Source organism: Plasmodium malariae (assembly GCF_900090045.1).
Source record: "Plasmodium malariae genome assembly, contig: PmUG01_00_47, whole genome shotgun sequence".
Classification (NCBI taxonomy): Eukaryota; Apicomplexa; class Aconoidasida; order Haemosporida; family Plasmodiidae; genus Plasmodium; species Plasmodium malariae.
Genome location: NW_021638321.1, coordinates 119,732 through 141,664, shown reverse-complemented (window position 1 = coordinate 141,664; position 21,933 = coordinate 119,732). Strand labels below are relative to the sequence as shown.

The following is a 21,933-nucleotide window of genomic DNA, read 5'->3' as shown; positions in this document are numbered from 1 at the left end:
TGTGGAAAAATAAAAGAAAATAAGATTTTCTGAAATATATGAAAGTATTTTGGAAAAACTAATTCATAATTTTTTTACAATATATATATAAATTATTTTTTTGTTGTTGTTGCTGTATTTCTCATTATTTTGTTTTAAAATTTGATCATATATATTTTATGTTACTGTAGTTTTTTCAAAACATTTAATTTAAAATAATAAAAAATTAAAAAATATTCATAATATTTAATAAATATTTCTTCATACAAATATAATTAATTTATTTATTTAAAATATAATAATTAACATTAAAAAAGATGAATTCAATAGGTAAAATTTTCACATCAAATACACTAAAGGAATTACCATATATATACATATAATAGCAAGGGATGAAGCTGAATATATACGTAAAAGTAAAATAATTTAACGTTCCTTATTAACTTTAAATAATATGTTATAAGTTATTTCATTTACTATTTATAAAAATGAAATATATTGTTCTTGGTATATATTATTATAAGAAGCACTAGTCTATTAAAATTTATAGTTCATTTTACTTCATTCTGTAATATATAATTATTCTTATATACTAATACTGAAACTATTTTTAAAGGTTATTATAAATGAAAAGTATAAAAAAATAAATTATTTTGGGATAAATATATTTTAATTTTATTTATTTTCTATTAGTAACACATGTAAATTTGAAATCGAAATATAATATACAAGGAACTTATTATTATATGGAATTATACGGATAATTCAATGAATATTATTTATCTACATTATGTTAGTGTAAACTGTGTGCTATTATTATTATGTTTTAATTAGTATCATTCAGTTCTATTAGTTTAGTTTTATAGTTCAATGTATGATTCTTTTAATATCATATTGTCTGGATATAATACTTATATTAAAAAATGTCAACTTCATAATTTATTGCACCTTTGACAATTTAAATATAATAGCATATTAATTATAATTTATATATTAATGCAACCTATATATGAGTCATGTTCTTACTATTACATATTTTTAGTTAATTTAATGATAATTCTGCTTATATATTATATCTACTGTTCATGTTTTGATACTTCAATTATTAATATATCCTTTTATTTACATATCTATTTTAATACTTTATATGGATGAAATGCTTCTAAATAGTAAAATATATTCTTACTGTATTAAAGCTAAACAAAAATATGTATATTGGAGGTCAAATTAAAATTATTGCTTTTTTATATTTTCTATTTATCCACGTAACTTATAACGTTGAATAAAATGCTTTACTTTTAATTTAATATATTATATTTTGCATTGTTTAACTTGTTCACTGTGGCACTGATATAAGAATTTTTTATAGTTCTATTAGAATATCACTAATATATTACTATATTTGTAGTATTATTATTAACGAAAATAATTCTAATATTCTTTTTCGTATTTTTTAAAAATATATATCTATTAAACTGTACAGTACTTAATTTTCTATATGAAAAATTATTATTGTTGAATACTTATAATTTAGAACTTTTTACAATATTCTATGATAAATAATACTTAATATGACCTGAATATGTCTGATTATTACAGAAACAAAACTAGTTAATTGGTAATATAGTTCATCTGGATGTTTCAAATTCAAAATTCTATTTTTATTGTAAACGACAGCAATTTTAAAATAGTATAAAATAGTATTAAAAAATATCATATTTTTGTAAATGTAACATTATTACAGCAGTAATGTTTTTCCTGAATGGAATAAAGATTAGGAGAATATTATTCACATTTTTAAGCAGAAAAATTTACAGTTTTATATAAAACAAAATTAAAAAACATCAGAATGAAGGATCATATATTTAATGGAAAAAATGATATATAATCATATGGAGTAGCATTAAAAGGTGCTTCATGGCATGGCAGTAAACTTTCGAATGAGGGTTTTGCTTAAATTAAATGTCATTGAGTTTCAATATGTTTGTGTATTCATTAATATGTTTTGAGTTGGCTGTTCTTCGAATTTAGATTTATCATTTTTATGACTACCTTAATAATTTTTAATGTTTTACAATTACATAAAAAAAGTATTGAAATATTGTAAAGAACATCCATATGTAGGTTATTATATAATAAGGAACATTTTTCGCCATAGATAATAGTACTATATATATTAAATAAAGTATTGAAGTTTTGTACATTTAGAAAACAAATAATTTGCATTAAAAATATAAAAAAATTAAAATTTTCAAATACTATATCTTTGTAGAGCAATAAAAGCATATAACTATTTAGGTTAATTGTCCTTTAAACCATAAAAATAACACGCTATACTCTATAAAATTTGAACATTTTAAAGAATGTATTATAGTTTGTAGATATTAAAATATATAAGTATTATAAATATTATACAATATTCTGGAAATTGAAACATGATATTATTTTATATTAATATTGTTTTATTTATATATATTAAATATTAATAATATTATTTATAAAATATAAAATAGATATGCTAAAAAAATAATATAACATATATATACATATATACTGTGGGATTATATATAAACTTAATAAGGAAAAAATTATATATATTTCTGTATATTAAATTATTTGTGTGTGATTTCATAATTTATATGAATTAAATGATTTATACGGATAGAAATTTATGGTTTAAAAAAGTATATCAAAAAAGGCTTAAGAACAATAATTGTTGCTTAAACTGAAAAGGATTATTTATATGTAAATGTTTAGAAAGACTCTAAAGAGCATTTACTTTTTGTAATTTATTTCTCAATATATATACATAAGATATAATAAGAATTTAAAATTGATTAACGAGCATTATATGTGGAAGCGTTAACTAATAAAAAAAATGTGAGAAATTCTTAATGCGTGAAAACCTAGAACAAAATAAATAAGTGTCTTTATAAATGTTATAATGAAATTAATATATAAGTTAAGGAAATAAAAACATCATAATGTTTATTTAAGGAAGGTATTGTTTATTTTAATATATATGTCAATTTATATTGATGTACGAGTAAACATATATTATAGGCATAATATAATTTTAATGGAATATATAAAACATTATATATTCCTTCTAATATTATAAATATAAAAATTACTAAAGCATTCCTAATAGTAACATTTATTGTTATGCTTTCTTATTTGTTATACACACTTTATACCCTATATATTATCTATATATATATATATATTTCTTTTGGTATATTTTTAAATTAATGAAACTGTATACAATATTTCCACAAAATATTTAACTTCAATAGCTTTTTTTTTTTTTTAATAGGTTAATATATTCTTCTATATATAAATAATTAACTAAAAATAAAATTTTTTAATTTATTTCATCAATATAGTTATTTTTCATTAGTAAAAAAAGGTATAAATTGTTAATGTGTTAAAATTATAATTTTCTAAAACAATAAAAAAAAAATTAAAAAATTCACTCTATATTTACATTCAGAGTATATAATATTTAATAGAGAATGTATAAATTTACTACTTCAATTAATTAAATATATTAATTCTTATAAAAAATTGTTTGCATAATAATTTGTAAAACTCGGAAAATTTTACAATAGATATATATTTTTTTAATTTATTAATACTTATGTTTCATTGTTGTAATAACTAATATTTATTTATCATTAATAAATACATTTTCCGGAATATAATATTTATAAAATTTGAATAATTTATGGGGAAAAAAAAAAAAATACCAATAATTCTACTTATACATAGAATAACAGAACATATCTATATTCTATACATTCTATATTGTAAATTTAATCAAAATTTCCAAAAATTGTAAAAATTATAAAACAAAATGTTTAATTATACTAATATGTAATTAAATTAAATATTATGAATTGAAATTGTATTATTTTGCTTCAAGTTAATTTATTATATATATTAATTATAATATTTTATAGCACCTAAAATTAAGTATTTTTTTTTTTTTTTTGTATATATAGTGAAATATACTGTATTATATATGTTTAAATTTTTATGAAAAAATATTTAAAAAACATATAAAAATGTTTTTTTATTGTTGGAATTATGTAAATTAATGTTAATTTTTTATTTATTCAATATATCACTATATTAAAAGCCTACAATATAGAGCAAATGATTAAGTTTATCTTTTTTATAAAAACTTTCCTTTTTATACTTTTAAGTTGGATCTGTATTTCTTACAGTTACATGGTATAATAATATTTCTCGAAGATATTCCTGTTATTGATACTTTTATTAGTTATTTTTTCTAGAATGAGAAAATTTTTATACTTAAAAAATATTCACATTTTTTTTTGTTTTTTTAGAGGTTTAAAAAATGTTTAGATGAGAAATATATTCTTCATAGAAAATTAGATACAAAAATTTTTCGACTATTAGGAATCTGTAAAAAGGGTATTTATTCAAATACTGGAATTTAAAAAAAAATTTACCATATAATATAAAAAATAATAGCGTAAAATTATTTAGAATCATTAAAAAAGGGGAAAAAGAGAAAAAGAAGCAATTATATGAAAGTTCATTAATTAAGGAGGAAATTATTAAGCGACTTATGAAACATAAATGCACCATATAACATAAAACATATTCATATTATAAGAAAAAAATAATGAATGGACATAATGATATAGATTTTTTAAAAAAAATGATGTTAGTTAATGATAAGTTTTACAGAAAATTAAAAAGTAGAAAATATGGATTACAACCCGTTTGCATATATTATTATTATTATTTGTATTAGTGATACATGTATTAGATTTATAATTTAGGCTTTGAGGTTAAGAAGGGGGTATGATGGAGGTATTAAGGTTGTTAGTTGTAATATTTGATACCGATTCGAGTAGTTATAATGTAACATGAAAAATATTTCATTGGTTATATTTGAGTGAATGCGGTGCCTCAACGAAAATGTTAGTATTTCCTATTTTTCTATATTGCATTCCATTATTTATATTAGTTGTTATGTTTGTATTAGGGATATTTTATTACTATAAAAAAGCTACAATATATGAAAATATAATGTTTAGAAAACGATTAAATGAATAATATGTTATATGCGTCTTTCTCTAAAAAAGTACTTAACAAAAAGTAATATTCTTAAGGATACATTTAAGAAGCATAACAGTAATCATTTTTATTTTATATATATATCTATATATACTGACAATTTTGTTAGGAAAAAGTAAAAATATATGTACATAGTTTTTCTGATAATTTGAATTTTTCATGCTTTAATATTTTTCAATTATTTTGTTTAAAGAACGACTTTAGATTAGTTGAATAATTTTGCTATGTATACTAATGTACGAATTAAAATATATTTTATTAAATATTTATGTATATACATTAATATTAATATATAACGTCATAATCCACATAATGTTCTTGAAGCATGTCACTCATTATTTGCATAAACATATTTGCTTTCTCATTTTTATTTCGATCTATTGTACAATGATTATTTATTCAATTTATTAAGAAAATGAGTTATTTATAATTTAACAATAATAGCGTCTTTATTTACATTCAATGAATGTAGGTTAATATTTTATTTTTCATAAGTACGCATATATATTTTTTTTTTCTATGGAAAAATATCTTAACATATATTCTATCTAATACGTTCTACGTGAAATATGGCACAAAATATATTAATTATAAAAATCATTTTAAAAAAAATTTTATATTTTCTTGCATAGTATAAATGTGAAATAATAGATATATAATAAAGTAGTTTGTATCTTAATAATAACTTATTTACAGTTACTTTATAATTTAGAAATTCTCCTTCATTAAAATTATAAGAACAGTTATAATTAATTATTATATCATTACTGTTCATAATTTTAGGGTTCATTCAACTTTACAAACATTAATTAAATACATAATAAATTGAAATTAATGAATAATTAATAATATAATAGTTTTTTTCTTTATTTATATCATTCAAGGATTATATTAAAGAATTATATTTAATAACATATTAAGGTATAATATGTAAAAAATATTTGCTCTTACTTTTTATAATAGTAAATTTATAAAAGAATATATTTTATCTGTAAATATCTAAATTACTTTTAAGATTTATTAAAATAAATATATATATTCTAAAATAATGTAATAATTTTTATGTATTTATTTAATTACATATTAAATTTTTTATATCTATAAATATATTAGGTACTGACATAACATAGTTTTAAGTACTTATAAAAAATATGTAGATAATATTAACAAGTGGTAACTTCCTCAAATTAATAATGATAATAGTTTAAATAAAATAATAGAAAAAAGAGTTAGTGTTTTTTTATATATAATTCATACATACAAGTTTAGGTTATAGACTTAGTGTTCAAAGTATAGTACTCAAGTTTTATCTATGAAAAATTCAGTATTTTATTGTGTTTTTTAATTTTTAGTGGAAACTTTTTGTAATATATTATTAATTTATGTATTACTATTCTGTTTGCGCAAATAACATTATTCATATATTTTGGATCCTATTATTGTACATATGCAATTGTGAATTAATTTATTTTTTTAAAATTAATAAAATTTTCATGTTAAAATAAATAAACAAAAAATATTTTTTTTTTTTTCTTGGAAAAACTATATATATATATATATGTATATATATATTTGAACCTAAATTATTACTATGCTTGTAGATTTACACATAATGTACACTTTTTTACGTTTTATACCGTATATCTACTTTTCTAATATATTTTTATATATACTTATACATAATTAAAAAAACAGTATATGTGAAGAAATTTTAAAACATTTCATTTAGACATTACGGCTTAAACAAATCTTAAATAATAATTATTATTTTCAAAAAAAATTATAGAAAAATAAAAAAATCATTCTTTTTATACCTTTAAAGAAATATTTATAAATAGATTAGGTAATAGATTGTTAATATGATTTTTTAAATATGTTATAAAACATAAAAAATCGATTATGTTCTTGTAGTAACTAATGAAATAATATAGGTAATATAGCTCATTAAATTATACTATATATTTTTTTCCTCATATAATGTGATTATTATACTATCGTTAAATTAATCGATATTTCATTAACAGTATATTGTTTTCCCTATAATTTTTATGAAATTATAATTATTATTAAATATATATCTTTAAATTTCGTTATTATTCTTCTATTATTTAGAAAAAAAAATTATCTATATTCTCTATATTCTTTACAATATGTATATTTCAAAATGTTAAGAAATAATATATATATTTTATTATTTTTTTTTTTATAAGAACTAGTACAAGAATTATATAACATTCTACTACAATAAATTATATAGTTTGAATATTTATAAAATAGTTCATATTTTTTATTTCAATAAGCAGCAGTTTTTTAAAAAATAAAATTAAAATAAATATTTTAAGTATATATTTAAATTTTTTTTCTTTGTCTCTATTGTAAAAATTATTGTAGTTACATTTTATTATGAAATTACAAAATAAACAAAAAAAGAAAATTACATAAATTTTGTTTATTTTTATCATTAAGATTATATTGTGTTATTATTAATTTTATGCTTATTAAATAACTTACAATAATGAAAATGTATATGATGAAGTATAAAATTAACTTAATCTTTTTTATTAAAATTTTTGCCTTTGTCCTACCATTGGGGACGTGTCATACTTACAATGATGTAATATTTAAACATAACATAAAGATATTTGAATCATTAATATTTTTCGTTTTTTATTTTTACTAAAATTAAATGTTAGAATGAATTAATTTATTTATTCTTTTAATAACAAATATTTACTTTGTTTTTTCAGAGTAAGCTTAATAAATATTTGAAGGGGAGTTATATATTTGGTGGAGAATTAAATACGAGAATTCATCCAGTACTAACAAAATATAAGAATAATAAGGAGTCAAGTGTTGTAGGTACTAAAGTAGAGTTACCATATATTGGATTGAACAATAAAGAAGATATATGTAATTATGAAAAAGGGGTAAATGGAAAAGTGAGTGAATCAAATAAAAGCACATTAAATAATGAGAAAAGTCATAAACGCCATGGGAAAAATAAATCTTGGATATTTGTAACAAAAAAATATTCCCTTGTAGAAAAAAAAGTATTTAAAGAACTTGATTATATAGATTTTCTTAAAAATAACAGGAATATTAGTTATAAGGTTTACAAAAAAATAATGCGTAGAAAATTCGGGTTTCGACTTGCTTTACCTTTAATATTATTTTTGTTGTTGTCCTTATCTCTTATGTTAGATTTTTCTTGTAATTGTGGTCTTACAAGAGGGTTGTATAAATTATTACGTTTGTTATTAAGTTCGTCACAACTTTGTGATTTTCACAATTATTTAAAGGATAATGTAGGTTCTTTTTTCATTTATACAGTATCTAAGGATAATGGGGAAAGTGTAGATTTACATATAACACCATTTTTTGATTTTCTAATATATTGTGTACTCTTCTTTACACTGGGTATTACTATTATATCAAGAATTATTTATTACCATAAAAAAGTTAAAAAATATGAAAAAATTAAATTTAGGAAAACATAAAATTTGTTATAAGGAATATATTTCAATTTGAGAGGAGGTCTTTAATATGAAGAAATAACTGTAATATCTTTAATTATATACATATTAATCTTATATATATATTCCTATTTTTTTATAAATGTTTCTACACCACATGATCTTTCAGACACACTTCAGCAAAAAAAAATATATATATATTAAGTTTTCTTTATATTGTGAGTATTTTAATAATTTTTTATTTGTATTATAATGAATAACTTTTTACTAAGTATATATTATGTATTAATATGCATTTTTTTGCATATAAATAGTGCTATGTGAAAACTATACGCTTGTATATTAAATGATTATACAACAACACTATTCATATAATTTTTATGAAGTGTTATAATTTATATTTTAAATAAAAAATGCTAATTTTTATTATATGTATGTTGTTCTAGTCTAGAATATATTTTTTTTTTGGTTATTAAAATATTGTATTATTTGGTTTTAATTTAATAACAAATGAGTCTTTTTCTTTTTATAATGTAAGAAACAGAATATATTTTTCTGTATTGATATATATATATATATATATATATTTTGCTAAAAGATAAACTTAATATTTATTATATAACATATTTTTTATATGAAATAAGTTATCAGACGCATTGTTGTAAAAATTGAATTTTAATTTTTTTTTCATGATATAAATTTATTGTTTTAAATAAAAAAAAAAAAAAAACGATCCTAATTAAAAATGGTTTATTTATAATAGTTTAGAAACTCATAAATTATATATATTTACAATTACATGAATACGCGAAATTATATATTACTTAATTATTATGAGTAATTTAGTGTTAATTATATTTTGCCAAAATATATTAAATATGTACGCTATTGAAATATTATAAATAAATAAACTATTAAACATTTTATATTATTAAATTATTAATTTAATAGATTAAATATAATAATATATTAATATATTTATGTTATAATTATTTATTTTTCTTTATAATATTGATAAAATTTTAAATATATATATATATATATATATTAAAGGTTAAATTATGAGTGGAAGTGAAAATAAATATATATTTTTCACAGTAATATAAAAACGTGTAGATATTTCTTCATATATGTGCTAGTCTTTACGGTTGCCTATAAATATATTAATTAGTGTATTACTATCATGTTAAGAATATATATAAATATATGAGTTTATATTTGCAATAACTAATTATTTAATATTTATAATGATCATTAAGTAAAATAAAGGTCAAATGAATCCTTTTTTGTTTATAGTAATTTATAAATTAATAAGTATGTTTATGCTTGTTAGATAAATTTTATTATGATACACTTAAAAAATTATTCTAATTTTTTTAACAAGGCTTAAATAAGTTCCTTCTATAATCTATGCCATGCAAATTTTTTGCTTGTAATTTTCATGAAACATTTTTATCTGTAAACTTGTTTTTTTGCTAATTCAAATAAAAATTACCATATAACATTAATATATGTTTTATTTATTACAAAAGAATACAATTTAAACTGTATTGTTGAAACATTTAAACAATATATGCATATATTTTCCCTTATGAAAGCATACTTAGATCTAAAAGAAAAAAATAGTATAATATAAGAACACTTATGTCTGGGGAACGTGAAACAATTATAATAAGAATATTAATAAAAGAATTAGTTATATTTATTCTTAATTTTTTTTTTTTTTTAATATTTAGTATTATTGTATTTTATCACAGTATCTTTTGTGAAAGTAATATATATATGAAATAATTCTATTATGTCAAGAAATAACACTTTTTTACATTTAAAAATGTATTAAGCAAAAATAATTATTTGGAATTGAGCCTATCTATCTTCCTTTATATAATATTTCTTTAATTAGAAACAATGAAAAAATTAAAGATATTCTTACATATCTATTTGAACTTATGAAAAAAAAATTTAATAAACTTTATTTATACCTTGTTGTTATTTATATATTATATAAAATTATTATGTTTTTTGTTTCATTACTTAAAGTAATAATGAAATACAGATTTGCAAAAATATATTTCTATTTTTATCTTTATTTTAGACTATCTGTTCTTATATAAATATTTTATTAATTTTTAAGAAACGTTAAAAAATATTCGGATGGAATATGCCTATTTTTTATGGAATAATATAATCTATAATACAATTTAATACAAGCTATTAAAAGGATTTATCTAGGTATAAATAAATAAGTATTTGCAATTGAGTGTAATTCAAAGAACCCTTTGAATTATTGTGTCTTTACTAAAAAATATTTTTAATTAAATCTAAGATGTAACATATATAGTGGGAACTATATTAATGGAATCATATTTATTTTACAACATTTACATCATAAATATATATTCTATTATTTGTCTTTTCTAATAGATAATATCTTTTTAATATATTATAATCAACAATAAAATTACGAACAATTTAATTAATAATTCTAATGTTATAATAAAATTATATAAAAAATACGCTAAAGTAATATTTTAGTAATTTAACAAATTCGAGTATGATAATATCAATATCACAAATGTTGAAGTGGGAGACTATTATTAAATATTTATGGTAATGTTATAAGAATGAAAATGAGCAAGGTTAGAATTTATATAAAATGTAAATTTAAAAATAAAAAGTTAAAGAAATTATTTTAATGAAATAAATGATGAAATGAAAATAAAGTTAAAGCAAAGAGATGTAACTCAGTGGAAGTATAAAAAAATGTTCTTTTGAAAAATTTAAAGGAAAGACTTGAATTTACCTTTTTAAATGGAAAATTGTAAATATATATCAATCTTATATGATGAGTTACAAAATTGGGAGCATTAATCATTAATAAAATTTTGGATTATATTAAAAAATCGAATTTATTTATAATAATACTAAAATAGATACATTTATAAACGAAATTTTGTTTTAGATCTTATAATGATAAAAAAAGATAAAAAATATTTTTAGCGAAATATATGGAGAACTTTATATATATATGTATATATGTTTATTTCTGTGTGATTTTCTATAAAAGTTATATTTTAACGTATACAGACCTACGTATATAAATAAAAATAATTTTTAGTACAAGAGAAAACATCATAAATATATGAGAAATACAATGTACCTTATACATGTATATAAATTATTATTTAAAAATGTACACATATTATGTAAATTATGTAATCAATATATGTAAGCAGAACTACAATATATAAAAAAATTGATCATAAGTAATATATAAATATAATGAATGTTTAAGTAAATAAGCAATTCAGAAGTGACAGTATATACATTATAATGATAATATTACAATGGTACAGTAATTTTTGTGACAAATTATATAAATGAATGTTAAGTTATATAAAGTGTGAAATCGTAGTATAGAGTAAAGGATATATTGAATCATTTGGATAAATAAACTCCAATAAAGCGACAGATTTAACCGAAAATCACAATAGTATAGAAAATATATAAATAAAACCAAGAAATTTTATTAGCTTGGTATATTAATTAAAATATGCACTACTACTGAAGTATATTACATTTTAATTTCTAATAGAACAAATGAAATATTGTAACATTTTTATAATGAAATGTTAAATAATCACTAATGATTCTGCAGGGAGTAATTTAATTTCAATAATAATTGTAAAAATATATATTTTTTTCTCTTAAATATAAATATTGAAGAAACGGAAACCATTTACTCTACAGAGTATAACATTGCATATATCATCTATGAATGGTACTTTAATGTGTAAATGGTAAATTTAGAAGAATAAAAGAATTAAAATTATAATGAATACAGGTGAATTCGAAAAATAATTGATATTAAATAATACTATATATATATATATATAATTTATAATATATATAAGAATAATTCACCTTGTATATACTTTTTAATAAGAAAAAGGAAAAAAATATATAGATAATTTAAACACATTACTAAATATGCTTTAATTTTGCAAAAAAAATTACTAACATATACAAATACACATATAATAAATGAAAATAAAAGTTACAGAAAATGCTTAAAACGAATGTTCCTAAAAATTATGAAAACTTTGTATAAGTATATATTTTGTAAGATTCTATTTTATTTAGGATGTAATTTATATATAGATTGTTATAAATTTTTTAAAATTTGTTTTAAAATATTTTAAACGAAAAATTTTAATTGTGGAAGTATTAGAAATTAAAAAAATGGGAACAGGTAGTAAATACTATATTACATAATACTTTTAAAGATCAAGATAATTATATATTCAATTTTAAATAATAAAAATATAATAATGCTAATTTTTGTATAATATTTTCTTCTCTTTTTTTTTATTATATTCATATTTCTAATAAATATACGTATTTAATTAAAAATAAAAATATAATAATTAAGCTGATAAATTATAAATTTTTTCATTTAAAAATATTGGTACAAATAAAACATAAAAATTAAATTTTTTTAAAAATCCTGATGCAAAAGTAAAAAAATCTTTGTTTTATATTTTAAATTTCTTTTTTTCTCAGATCTTATAATATGTTATATACTGGACTTTTTATATATTTTTTTGTATATAAAAGAATAGTTTTGTCTAAATAGTAAGAATAAAGAACTATAATTATTATATTACAAAAGAGTAATACAAATTATTTCCCTTTTCATTCATGATTACTACTATTATATTATTATAATAATTAAAATTGTTTAACAATATTAATTAGTTTTTAAAAAATATAATATATATATAAGACAAAGCAATAGTAAGAAACCTTAATTAAACTTATTAAGTATTCTCTTGATATGTAGGACAATGCTTTATCGATATTTTTTGAATACTATGTTGTAATTTCAATATTTCAAAATATTAATACATTATATATTATATTTAATTAATAAAGGATTTAATAAGAAATTTATTTAATCGCAATTCTTTTAATTAATTAATTCAAATATTTAAATATTTGTAAATATAAGATGAAATTATATTAATTTAATAGAATTATTTTATAAATAACCATATGATAAAAATATTATAATATATTTGTGAAGTTATTTGTTTTTTGTTTGTTGTAATAAACTTTATAGTTCTATGTATATTATTAAGTTCTCGCAAAAAAATAATGAAAAAAATTTTTTTTTAGTAAATATTGTGTTCCTTATAATTAGGAATATGTACTATTAGAATAAGTTTAATTTTTTCTTATTTTAATATATATTGCAATATTAAAGATCCATATAATGGAACAAAAAATTAAATTAATATTTTTTAGTAAATTTTGTATGTTTATCCTTTTAAATTGGATTTGTCATTTTTACAATGATATGGTATAAGAACGCTATATAAATATGTTTTTTTTATTAATATTTTTCGTTTTTTTATTTTTTTATAGTACTATGTATTAATATGAGAATATTTTTTCATTTAAATAATAAATATTTACTTTATCTTTATAGCATATGCCTAACAATTACGTACTTGAGTACATCATCAGTAAAATATTAGTTACAAGAACTTATCGATTACTAGGAAAACATGTACAAGAAAATAGTTTAAATAAAATATTAAATTGTAGTATTCCAAGCATTGGAATATATGAAGAGAAAGACTCTTTTAATGATAAATTAACCAAAAGTTAAAATAAAAAAACAAACGAATCTTCATTAAATAATATCAAAGGCTGTGAACAAGGAAGAAGAAATACATCTTCTATATGCACTAAAGGAGATTCTTATTCTAAAGAAATAAAGATATATAATAAAAATTCTCTAAATAATATTAGGGGTGTTACGAATGCTAATAAAAAGTATTTAAGAAAGAAGGCAGAAGATAAATATAAAATGTTTTCTTTTTTTCCTGGGATTTTTTCATTAGTTGGATCAGTAATTTTTTTGATTCTTTATATATCAATGTATATGTATAATTCAGTAAAATCACCATTAATTTTATACCGGTAACTATAGTAATTATTTTAATATTAAGTTTTTTATTTTCATTATTGATTGCTTACATCTTCAAAAAAATTAAAAAACATAAGAAGTCATAATGTATAATACGTTAAATATTTGGAGGAAATATCTTTATATTCTTAATAGGTAGTGTTTTTTTAACAGTTTATATATGTAAATTATATACTGATACAAACATATAAAAAACAGTTATATGTTTGTTTAGGTTTCATATATCCAGTTGCATTTGTGTGGATTTTTTTGGTTTGTAAAATTAAAAATATAAATATTTAAAATTTTGCGAATTTGAATGCTTTGATATTTTCAATTTTTATTTTATTATTGTGCATCAAATTAACACAATACTATGGTTAATATAAATATATGTATATATTACCCAATTTTCATAAAATATATATTTTATTGCGTTAATATTAATATTCTAAAGAACGATTCATAAAAATTTGTTAAAATTTTGTGTTAATTTATATTTGTATCTGTACAGATTGTTCTTGCTTTTAAAGTATTTTTTTTTTAGATGATTATTTGTTGACATAATTAAAAAAATATATTACATATTTTAAATAACGAACAAATATATCCTGTTCTTCATATAAAGAAGCGAAGTGAACGAATGTGGTTATATTGTTATATTATTAATTTTTTTGTTATGGATTTGTTTAAATATACATAAAAATTGAATTATATATAATATTATTGTTATGATAATACATTTATTTCTGTTTAAAATATAAATTCTTTTTTTAACAGCTAAGAATAAATTTGAAAAAAGGAAATCAGTGAAAATAAATTAGCTAATATGAGTAATTTAAAATAATATATATGGTTTTTATTATTTATTTATTTTAAATATAACATTTAATATTAAGATAGATGATGTGTTAAATATGAATAATGTTAATATGGCATAAACTAATAATGTTATATATATAATGACAATGTTAGAAAAAAAGAAAAATCAGAAATATACTCAAAATTAATTACATTTAAATAAAAACAGCTTTAATTACAAGTTGCAATTTTTTTTTATCTAATATGTGTAAGCGTACAACGTAAAAAGTGCGGTTTATAATATTACGAATGACACCTATGTACTAAAATTTATAGTTCATGTAATTTCATAATAATGTTCACAGTTATCTATATATTATGAAACTGAGCCTATCCTTAGAGGATAATATGTATTCAAAACAAAATTAACAAATTTATTTTGATGATAAACCTATTTTTATTTTAGTTATATATTTTTAGTTATATATATAAATATAGAGTATCATCGTGATATACAAGAAACTTATATTTATATATATTATTACAAATAAAATAATAAATCATATTCATCTAAATTCCTTAATATAAAATGTATATATCTGTTATATTTTATATAATGTTATTTATTCCATTAGATTATTTAATAAAGTTCTATATATAATATATCTGATAACAAATTCTATAGTTCTAGAACAGAATTTTCAAAATTTAATTGAACATTGTATGGTATATGCGTCGATATAATTATCGTAGCATAAAAATTATTTTATATGTATTAATTATATACTGATATATAAGATATTATTGCCAGTTTTTAGACAACACAATGAAAGTTTTATTTTCCATTATAAATATTGACTGTGTTATACGCATTTATTTATTGAATTTTTCTTATATATTCTATGGATAAATTTCTCACAATAAAGGTTATATACAATTACTAGGTTAATGATGAGTAATGATATTAATATTGGTTATGTACTTAATATGAGTATATTTTTATACTTTTTCTATATCTTCATAATAAAGTTCAATGAAATAATTATTCTTTATTTATCAATTTTTTTTTTTTTTTCTAGTTTCTTAATATTCTTTTCCATTGTCTATTATGTGCTCTTTTTATAGTTTTCTTAGAATCATACTCATTTGCATAACATTTTGTTCGGATTATTATAATTGAAAAAATTTATTCTAACATATTTTTAGGGGTATTTTTTTAACATACACTTCAATTAATTTGTTCAAGAATATATTTTAGATGAACAAATATATCTATTATAGAAAATTTATGAATTATAATTTTATATATTATCTGCTGTCTCAAGAATATAACTGTTCAATTTTAGAAGCTCTCACTAATATTTGTTCATTTTTTTCACCATGAAAAATTGTAATCTTTACTTTTTTTTCTTATTAAATATGGCAGAAACATCCAAATAAAATAATATTATTTTAAAACAATTACATATTCGTAGATATAACATAGCTACAACAGTAACTTTATGTCGCAGTAAATTAAGGAGATTTTAGAGGAACATTCACATTTTTAATTGGGATAATTTATAATGTTAGCAAAAGAAAAATTATGAAAAATTCTGTAATATTTGTATATATGATTACTGGAAATTAATAGATAAATTAATCTCCAGTAATAAAAGTTCTTTTTTTTGTGGTTTTCATCCACTAATGAAGATTTTACGGGAACTTAGATTTATTTATATTAAGGAACCTCACACTCGTAATTAACAAAGTTTAAGAAGAGTATATTTTAGAACTTAATCATATGTTTTTTATAAGGATCATATTCATTTTTAATGTCTTGTATTTGAGTACAAAATTTATTATCATTTTTCATGATATAATTATTTATATGACTATTGTATAAATGGTAACATTTTACAGCATAGATAAGAGTACATTATGTGTTAAATGAATTAAGAGGATATTTTAGAAATTGTAAAAAATATAATATATATGTTAAATTATAAAAAAAGAAATAATTTAAAATATTTGTTTTATAGTAGATTGGGAAAAAGTTGGGTATCCATATATATAAATTATATAGAAAACATAAGATGTATTACCTTACATAAGAATTCAATATTTAAATTAATATTTTGTATATATAATATTGTATAGCTAGTATATAAATGAAAATATTTTTTCGGAAAATTGAAATTTATTATTATTTCATATTTAGCTTGTTTCATTATTATGTAATAATATTTTTTCTTAAATATAAAGAAGATATAATGGGAAAAGCATATACATATTATTGTGTTATATATATATAAATACGATCGTAATTGTTTAATAGTATATAAAATTAACAAGAACAGATATAAATATTTTAGTAGGAATTTAAATTATTTGTGTATTATTTCTTAATTTAGAAAAAATATGAACAATTTATTCAAATGAATAATTATTATTTAAAAATAAGTATCAAAAAATGTTTACAAACAACGAATGTTACTAAAAGGAAAAAGCTATATTTATGAGCAAAAGTTTTCCACGATTTTATAATTTATGCACTTATTTTTCATAATTTATTTAATAATTTTATGTATGTATTATTATAAAATTTTAAATATGTTACCTTATAATATATATTAAAATATTAACTTCGAGAAAATGTGACATACCCCACATATATGAAAACCTAAAAGAATCTAAATAAGATATTTCACAAAAATCAGTCTGACAATGAATTTAACTTAAAACAATATAAATAAAAAAATTTTAATTTTTTTACGTATATTTTGTTTTTTCGTTAATTTCTTAAGCTCTTCCTTAGAAGAGCAATATTTAAGAGAAAACAATGAAGTTTTATATTATATGATTAATATTATTTTATTAATTACATAACATCTTGTAATTTATAATTTTTTTTTCTGTTATAATATATAAGAAAATAAATGTATTAATAGAATATTATTTTGATGTTAAAAATATTTTCATCAATATATATTTGAATATTCATTAATTTATGTCTAAAGACTATTTTTAATATAATGTATTTGTAAATGAATTAACTAAAAATTATTTATTTGTAAAAATATTATTAGCAGTAAAATTACGAAATCATACATTTTACAAAATTACTTTGTTATTCTTTTATTTATTGTATAAATTTAATACAGCGTATATAATATTCATATGGTAAATATATTTTGTTAGAAATATCAATAACATTATTTTTTGTATACACGATTTTTACACCAATTTTAATTTTAATCTTCATTTTTTTTTTTTTTTTTTCTTTAAATTTTATTAATATTTCTTTTGAAAGTATATATTTTATTAAAAAAAAAGATTACATAAAGAGGAAAATTTTAAAAATTTTCATTTAGAAGTAATGGAATAAATTAAAATTAGTTATAAATTATAATTTATAAAATTTATGATACAAATATAAGAACTCTATTCTTTTTATTTGATTTGAAAATTGATATTTTTTTAGTACTTGAGGATCATATAATTTTGATTTTTTAAATATAAAATAAACCATAAAATTTAGGATTTTTAAAATTAAAATTATACAATATTTGTAAAATTAGCTTTATTTTAGTTCATTTTTATTATAATAATTTTGTTATGATAATTAATATTTTTTAAAAATCATAATTATTTGTTCCAAAATATAATGCTTATCAAGAAGTAATTATTAGTAAGGAAATATAATTAAAACTAGTCTTTATTCTCTTAATATACGGAACATTGTATTATCTACATTTTATACATTATATATTTTATATAAAATGAACGTCTTAAAGTATCAAGGAATTATTATTTTTGTTTTTATTTTGAAAAGGATTAATATAATAATTTTTTAGTTATTTTACTACACTAAGTAATATAATTAAGTATTTTATATAATTATTAATACATTAAAATTATGTTATTAAATTAATGTTAATTTTTTATAATTATTATTAAAGCAAAAATATGATAATAAAAATTTAGATATCTCTTACATTTTCTATATTGTAAAATGTAATATACATTTTATATGCATATTAATTTTCTATGAAAACAAAATATAGTAACCCTTGTCAACGAAAGAATATTTATTATCAATAATTTTTTATTAACAAAACATAATACAATATTAAAAATATACATTATGGAAAAGAAATTTAAGCTATTTTTTTTTATTAAAATTGTGGTAATTATCTTTTTAATATGGATATATCGTTTTAATAGCGAAGTGGTATAATATATTTTAGTTAATGTTACTTCTATTATTCATTTTTGTGTTTTTTTTATTTCTAATAATATTTCTTAATAGCATGGGTTTTTTTACTTTTTTTAAATCGTGGATATTTCTTTTGTTATTTTAGTGTAACTTTTGTGAATATTTGGATGAGAAGGACGTTATTGATGAAAAATTATATACAAGAAATAATCGCTTATTAGCAGAGTATAAAAAGGAAAAGTGTTCAAATATCGTATGGACAAAAGAAGATATTCTAAATAATGGAGATTACGAAAAGAAACATATATGCAGGAATGGAACAATATCCAAAGGAAAAAATAAATTGCCAAAAGTGTGTACATCAAATAGTTTAGGAGACTATAAACAAACAGAGAAAAGTAAATCTTCTGAATATAATAAGGTTAATACCTATAATAGGAAGAAAATGTTAGACAAAATATATTATAAAAATGTAATTGAATATAGTAAAAATGCTGATTTTTGTTTTATAAAAAAATTTATACAAAGAAAAAATAAAGCAATTTTTGCTTTATATATCTTCCATTTAGTAGTTGGAGTATTACATGTTCTATTATTTTATTATCTTATGAATAGCGAAAAAACTGTAGTATACATTATGAAAATGCTTATACCATTACATATATTATGGTTTATAATTTTAGTAAGGTTTTTTTACAACTTAAGAGAAACAGAAAAATATAAAAAATTATTACATTTAAAATGTAAAATGAATTATACCGAATAAACTTCTTTATGTGAAATAGTATTTCATAGGGATTATAATATATAATTTTCTAATTGATATACTGAAATAACAAACAAACCTATAATTTCAATGATATTATAAATAGGCATGCAGATTTTGGAGTTTTTTGATCCTCAAGGGTAATAAGGTACACTTTTAATTTGGTTATAAATTTGAATATTTTAATGTTATTCATATTTTATTTTGATATACGTTTTAATTTTACCACAATATAGTCCTTTATATAATTAATTCTACATATAACAAGATTTTTTTGAAAAATATATGTAACTTGATATAAATATAAAAAAGAACAGATTATATGGTTTTGCTGATATAGATTGCAAATTTATATGTCATTGCAAAAAAAAAAAAACAGTCTTGACTCTTTTATATTATTTTATATTAAATTACTATATTATGATGCAACTAAAAAATGTGAGTTTTTTTTTTTTATTAAGAGTAAGCGTGTCATGTATTTCGTATGGGGAAACGAAGTATATGAATGTAATTTCTTTGTTGTATATGTTTTTCTGTTTTTTTTTGTTTGCTTGTATATGAATAATAAATGAAATATGAGACAAATAAATCTTATTGCAATGAATTTTTTTTTTATTAAGGATAAATTTGTTTTATAAGAGCTATGATTAAATTTAAAAAAAGAAAACCAAAGAAACATAATTAGATCATATATATAATATGAGATAATATATATGATAAATGATTTTTATTTATATTTTTTTTTTATCTTTTTATTTTTATAAAATAATTTGCTTAATACATAATAAAATTTTTTGGTAAGTCTCAAAAGGTTACAAAACATTAATGATATTTTAAATAGTAGACGATGAAATATGAAAAAGATTTTCATTTATATTAATAAATTTATTCCAATATAGTCTCTTAATGATTTGAAAATAATATTATATTTATGTATTATTATACATTACAATTTCTCGTGATATTTGGTTCCACTATTTAATGTAACACAAAATATCAATTTTATTTCTTTTTTAGTTATTTTTGCATGAATTTCCTTACTAATATTTATATATAAGGAATAAATATTCAATTAATAAAATTGGTTATTTTATCTATGTTTGTTCTATGTTTTGTTCTTTATAATTATTGATTTACACATTTTGTGATAGAGGCATTAATTAATTTAACTTTTTGTTTTTGTTGTTAATATTATATTACTTATATATACATAAACCTATATATTATATGTATGAGTTAAATAAGTTTTAGGCATCGTAGATTAATTAAAAAAAATAAATATTAATAAAGTGCCATGATAAAATAAGTAAAATATTATTATAAAAGTTCATTAAGTGAAAATAGAAATTTCAATCATTTTCATGATTCATTAAAATGTATGTTATTGAGATCTTATCTGTAGTAATAGTATAGTTGAAAAGAAGTAATATACTGATATATAAGTGTCAATGTAAAACTGTTATTTAGTGAAACAATATAAAAATAAAATTTTGTGTGAAAATATATGTAGTATACTATTGATAGTTTTTAACCAATATAGTAAAATAAAAAACGCTATATATAAATTATAATTATATAATAATAATAACATTAATTATTAGAAAAGGTATAATAAATTATTATAAAGCAT

General features: G+C 18.0%; 2 protein-coding genes and 2 pseudogenes across 4 annotated transcripts; all 4 read left to right on the top strand.

The window, feature by feature from the left end:
- Positions 1 to 4,337: 4,337 nt before the first annotated feature.
- On the top strand, positions 4,338 to 5,070 carry PmUG01_00077800 (annotated as a pseudogene). The gene is given in 3 exon segments: positions 4,338 to 4,436; positions 4,451 to 4,729; positions 4,744 to 5,070. Coding segments are annotated over 3 exon segments (705 nt in total).
- Positions 5,071 to 7,606: 2,536 nt separating this feature from the next.
- PmUG01_00077700 (fam-l protein) lies at positions 7,607 to 8,588 on the top strand (the record flags this gene model as incomplete). The annotated part of the gene is made up of 2 exons (XM_029006544.1): positions 7,607 to 7,705; positions 7,839 to 8,588. The coding sequence occupies 2 exons, from the start codon at positions 7,607 to 7,609 to the stop codon at positions 8,586 to 8,588; spliced, it is 849 nt and encodes a 282-aa protein (XP_028859257.1).
- Positions 8,589 to 13,839: 5,251 nt separating this feature from the next.
- PmUG01_00077600 lies at positions 13,840 to 14,556 on the top strand (annotated as a pseudogene). The gene is made up of 2 exons: positions 13,840 to 13,926; positions 14,056 to 14,556. Coding segments are annotated over exons 1-2 (588 nt in total).
- A 4,909-nt stretch (positions 14,557 to 19,465) lies between these two features.
- On the top strand, positions 19,466 to 20,303 carry PmUG01_00077500 (Plasmodium exported protein, unknown function; the record flags this gene model as incomplete). Its single annotated transcript, XM_029006533.1, has 2 exons — positions 19,466 to 19,552; positions 19,683 to 20,303. 2 exons carry the CDS (start codon positions 19,466 to 19,468, stop codon positions 20,301 to 20,303), a joined length of 708 nt encoding a protein of 235 aa, XP_028859256.1.
- Positions 20,304 to 21,933: the final 1,630 nt, after the last annotated feature.